The 5,000-nt window shown below is 41.3% G+C and overlaps 2 protein-coding genes across 5 annotated transcripts in view; one reads left to right on the top strand and one right to left on the bottom strand.

Annotated features, from left to right (window-relative positions):
* cfi (complement factor I) overlaps positions 1-563 on the top strand; it is a 7,753-nt gene extending 7,190 nt beyond the window's left edge. For all 4 annotated transcript variants that reach the window (XM_060893552.1, XM_060893551.1, XM_060893554.1 and 1 more), the window contains exons 13-14: positions 39-140; positions 224-563. In XM_060893552.1, the coding sequence (XP_060749535.1) occupies positions 39-140; positions 224-441 (320 nt within the window). In that variant the 3' untranslated portion in view covers positions 442-563. The remainder of the gene's footprint in view (positions 1-38; positions 141-223) is intronic.
* A 2,081-nt stretch (positions 564-2,644) lies between these two features.
* Positions 2,645-5,000, bottom strand: part of sgms2b (sphingomyelin synthase 2b) — a 5,673-nt gene continuing 3,317 nt past the window's right edge. Inside the window, exons 2-6 of the mRNA XM_060893555.1 lie at positions 4,963-5,000; positions 4,443-4,560; positions 4,109-4,262; positions 3,720-3,886; positions 2,645-3,342 (exon numbers count right to left, since the gene is read on the bottom strand). The exon at positions 4,963-5,000 is cut by the window's right edge and continues 601 nt beyond it. Of these exons, the coding sequence (XP_060749538.1) occupies positions 3,157-3,342; positions 3,720-3,886; positions 4,109-4,262; positions 4,443-4,560; positions 4,963-5,000 (663 nt within the window). The 3' untranslated portion in view covers positions 2,645-3,156. The remainder of the gene's footprint in view (positions 3,343-3,719; positions 3,887-4,108; positions 4,263-4,442; positions 4,561-4,962) is intronic.

Raw genomic sequence — 5,000 nt, 5'->3', positions numbered from 1 at the left:
ACCTCCTCACATAATTCTCTCTCTGTGTGTCTTTGTAGAGGGAGGCAGTGTGAATACACTGATGTGGGCCAATGTGAGTCTCATTCCTAACTGCAGGAGCTACTACAAGGAACGGTTTCATGAAGGAATGATGTGTGCAGGTACCCCTGTCTCACCCCACCTGTCTAATCTAACTCACCACATCTAGACAATGCACGTGTCTCACATGTCTCCTCTGTGTCAGGTGATCTGGAGGGGAAGGTGGACTCGTGCCAGGGCGACTCTGGAGGCCCGTTAGTGTGTGAGGATGCGAGTGGTGTGTCGTATGTCTGGGGAATCGTGAGCTGGGGAGAAAAATGTGGGGAAGCCGGCTTCCCTGGAGTGTACACCAAAGTGGCTCACTATTTTGAGTGGATTCGCCAAATCACCGGCTGGAGTGCAGTCACCAAGTACAATCAGTAAAGTGGAAACATGCTAATAATGCTAATCATGTAGCTGAAGTTTTGTTTATCGTTTTTATTTCATGAGGGATAATTCTTTCACATTTTAATTTCATTGTTCTCATTAAACATTTTACAAGCTAATTAAGTGAGTTTGACTTTGTTCTCACCATAAAAATGATGCACAGCGATAATGATACTGGTATCAGGAGTCATCAGGAGACCTTGCTGGTAAAAATGCTGTGTTATTAAACATCTGATTAGCAGGTAAAATGATGTGATGTACAGTATCACAGTAATGCCACAGTCTGGAAGCTCTATGCAGCTCTGTGCAGCTCTGTGCAGAGGAACTACAGCATGTTCCTGTAGTGACCCTACATTAGCAAAAATAAACTATATAAATAAATATCTTATCAGATATGTTGCTCTTGAATATCAGAGGCTATAGAAGTTTGACTATGAGGGATTCAGACACAATGAAAGCAAAAACTTTCAAAAGCTAAAAAACATACTTTTAAAGAAGAATCTGCTAAATCCAGTCCAGCAAGAGCGCTTAGAAACAACACAGCGCCCTCTGGTGTCAGCCTGAAGAAATTCTAAAAGATTGCTAGCAAGGCTTTAAACTCGAATCTAAACTAACAGAGATTTTAGATATCAGTGTTTTAGACCTTTTGATAAACTCCTGGTATGTTAATCATCCAACAAAGAATCTCCTTGTCTTTGTTGCTCTTCCTTCTCTTTCTTTCATCTCTCTTTCACTTTCAGATGATTTCGTCAGTTCTGCTAATACTAGTAATAATATGGATCATTTTTACATTTTTACTCAGTAACCGGTTGCCGTTTATGAATGATTAGATCCTCATTAGCTTCATTAGCAGTAGCACAGTTTTGTGCTGAATGTGATGTGATGTGAACTGAGTGTTTATGTCTGAGGAGTGGCAGCTGTGTGTTTGGTTTCAGAAGTGTTTGGTGTTGACTGAAGGCTGAGTGTTTGCTCTGTTATCAGTGACGCAGTGACTGGGCGACATATTTGACTCGGGGTGTGACGCAGTAAAGAGATTAAAGTGCTGAGTTTACTGGTTAAGGTTATGGGCTGAATGTCAATGCTGCCACTTCCTGTTTGGATCTTTGTTCATTAGATGATCAGATCTCGACTTGTGAAATTTGTGAAGTGTGAAGACCAGAAATAGTTGAAAAAAAACAAACAAACCAAAAAAACAACCCACAAAGACAAAACACTGAATTTTAGGGTTAAACAAAAGCCCTGATCTTCCCCACATACTGTACACAATGTGTGTTAGAAGGATAAAGGAAGACTTTACGGGTCACGTCTACGTTACAGATGTCAGCTATGATTCAGCTATGACTGGAGCACTGAGGGTTAAGGCTCATGATCAGGAGCCCATCAGTGGCAGCTTGGCAGTGTTGGGGCTTGAACCTTGATGCTCTAATCAATAACACAGAGCCTTTACTTAAGCCTCCACTGTCCAGGTGGTTAACCAGGTGAAGACTAACACAACAGCACAGGTTTGGGTTTCACGCTCTAGAGCTGAGATCTGATCATCTACTACTCAACAAATCCACTCCATAAAATAAGCAGGATTAGACACAGATTTAAACATGATATAAAACACACACACACACACACACACAGCAATAATAATAGTATAATTACTGTCTAATATATAATATTGTGTCATATTGTATAATTAAATATTACCTTAATAGGGTTTTTGGTCTTGTGTAAAATGCAGTGTTGTGAAGTGAAGCACTGAATACTGTGTAGTATAGTGTGTATTGTGTAGTGTATTGTGTAGTGTGGTGTAGTGTATTGTGTAATGTATTGTATAATGTATTGTGTTATGTAGTGTATTGTGTAGTGAATTGTGTAGTGTATTGTGTAGTGAATTGTGTATTGTGTAGTTTATTGTGTAGTGTATTGTGTAATGTAGTGTATTGTGTAGTGAATTGTGTAGTGTGCAGTTTATTGTGTAGTGTACTGTGTAATGTAGTGAATTGTGTAGTGTGCAGTGTATTGTCTAGTTTATTGTGTAGTGTATTGTGTAATGTATTGTGTCGTGTGTAGTGTATTGTGGAATTGTCTAATATGTAGTCTATTGTGTAATGTATTGTGTAGTGTGTAATGCAGTGTGTAGTTTAGTGTGTAATGTATTGTGGTATTGTGTAATGTGTAGTGCTGTGAAGCATCATGTATTGCGGCAGTGTTGCTGAGAGTGTGTTGTGTTTTATTTTAAATATTTGTATCATGAACAAAAACCCCAGTGTGGAGTCTGTGCTCATTAATATATAGAAAAACATTGTATTATTTTACATTATGACAGCAGAGCAAATAAACAACAATAAACATAAACATACTGAATTAACACAAAAGATATTCTCTCTGAAATCAAATAAAATACAGTACGTGTTAATAAGAATAATAAACACAGTGATGTCAGTAAACACACTGATGCTAACGGCATGCAGAAACACATCCTTCATTATAAATACATTATCTTCTTTTTCTTCTTCTTCACCGTATAGTCTTTAAAGCACTTAGGTGCACACACACACACACACACACACACACACACACACACACACACACACACACACACACACACACACAGAGTCTCTCAGTCTGTCAAATACTGCTGTGTGTGAGCCTGAGCTGTAACATTCTGACCCCAGTGTGCATGGGCCTGTGTGTGTGTGTGTGTGTGTGTGTGTGTGTGTGTCACTCGTCTCGGGTCAGCTGTACTTTGGAGTACGAGTCACATGATGTAGTTAGACAGGAAGTGGGCGGAGTGAACGGCCAGCAGAACTTACAGGGCACCACACAGTGAACGTTTCTCTCTAGAAAGTTAAAGAGGAACCTCCACCACACACGATGGAGATAACTCTGAGGAGAATCTCTTAGGGACTGGAGAAGAGAGAGAGAGAGAGAGAGAGAGAGAGAGAGAGAGAGAGAGAGAGAGAGAGAATAATTACAATGCTATCATACATAAACATGAACAGTTGAATACTAAATCTATTTTTTCTTCCTGTTGTTAATGAATCATTCAACAGAACTGACTCAATCAGGTGGACTTGTGAATCAGATCACCTGATTCATTAAAAAGGATCAAAGACATCTGTAAAAGATTACGGTTTGACAGACATGTGACTGGTGATTTATCGTTACAGAAATTCCCATGTTACAAATGAAAAGGAGGAGAGTTTGGAGTTTTGCTGGCTGATGGATAGTATGTGTTAGATGGCACTCTCAGTTTCATGCTGAATGGCACTGATGCTGTTTACCTGGTTGTTGGCCATGGTGTGGTACCAGTAGAAGAGACGTGATGTAACGAAATACGCCACAACAACGTCCACGCTGTAGTGCTCGTGAGCTACAAGGATGAAAACTGCACCCATTAAACTCAGAAACCCGCAGATCAGGTGATACCACCACATCCAGCGGGGGGAGTCTGCAAGAGAGAATACAACAGTGCAGAAGACTAAACACAACGTGCACAGCTGATCCACACACACAATAATATCCATGTGGTGGCAGATTTCTAGCTAAATGAGCCAAGTGTATGTGTGTGTGTGTGTGTGTGTGTGTGTGTAATAACACTTTTATCTGTAACAAGTGCATAAGTGATTATGATGATGATGATGATGTTGATGATGTTGATGGACACACTCACATTCACTGATGAAGAGGTAGGTGAGTGTGAGGATGACTGTGTGACCACTGTAAAGGAAATCACCACACATCATATGTGAGCCTGTGATGGACAAACCTCCTCCTGAGAGAAGCTGGAATATGCGATACAACTTCCCCACTGAGTCATCATACAACTGGGGGGAGAGAGAGAGAGGGAGATGGAGAAAGAGAGGGAGGGGGGGGGAAGAGAGGGAGAGGGGCGAGAGAGAGAGAGAGAGAGAGAGAGAGAGGCATGACAACTCAGGTTTAACTCATTAGAGAGGAGATGAAAACAAAGTGCACACACACACACACACACACACACACACACCAACCTTGGGAGCACAGTTCATGTGTGTGCTGGGGACAGGCAGCGTGGTGATATACATGGTGAAGATGCGATACAGATACAGAATTCCAATCAGGAAGAAGAATCTGCGGCCTATGATCGACCTAAACACACACACACACACACACACACACACACACACACACACGTTCATCAGTGGATAAACCCTAACCATATGGCATTAGCTCAAACACAACTCCTCTTTAAATGCAGCAGATGTGGTTGATATGTTTTGTACTGTGGTGGTTGTGGAGGATGCTTGTTGTTTGACTGGCAGGCACTGTGTGTATGTGTGCGTGTGTGTGCGTGTGTGTGTGTGTTACAGTAGTGGGTTCTTGGTCACGGCAGGTTGGGTTTAGATATTAGACCATGCGCAGGTGTCTGGTGTAATAAAGTTCATACTAACACAGTTTAACAACTCCTTTTACACAGACAGACAGACAGACAGACAGACAGACAGACAGACAGACAGACAGACAGACAGAGAGAGAGAGAACTATACTGACTTGTGTTTGAGACAGAGCCACTGCGTGGTCCACACGAG

This window comes from Tachysurus vachellii, chromosome 19 (assembly GCF_030014155.1).
Source record: "Tachysurus vachellii isolate PV-2020 chromosome 19, HZAU_Pvac_v1, whole genome shotgun sequence".
Classification (NCBI taxonomy): domain Eukaryota; kingdom Metazoa; phylum Chordata; class Actinopteri; order Siluriformes; family Bagridae; genus Tachysurus; species Tachysurus vachellii.
This window is presented reverse-complemented; position numbering and strand designations above follow the sequence as displayed.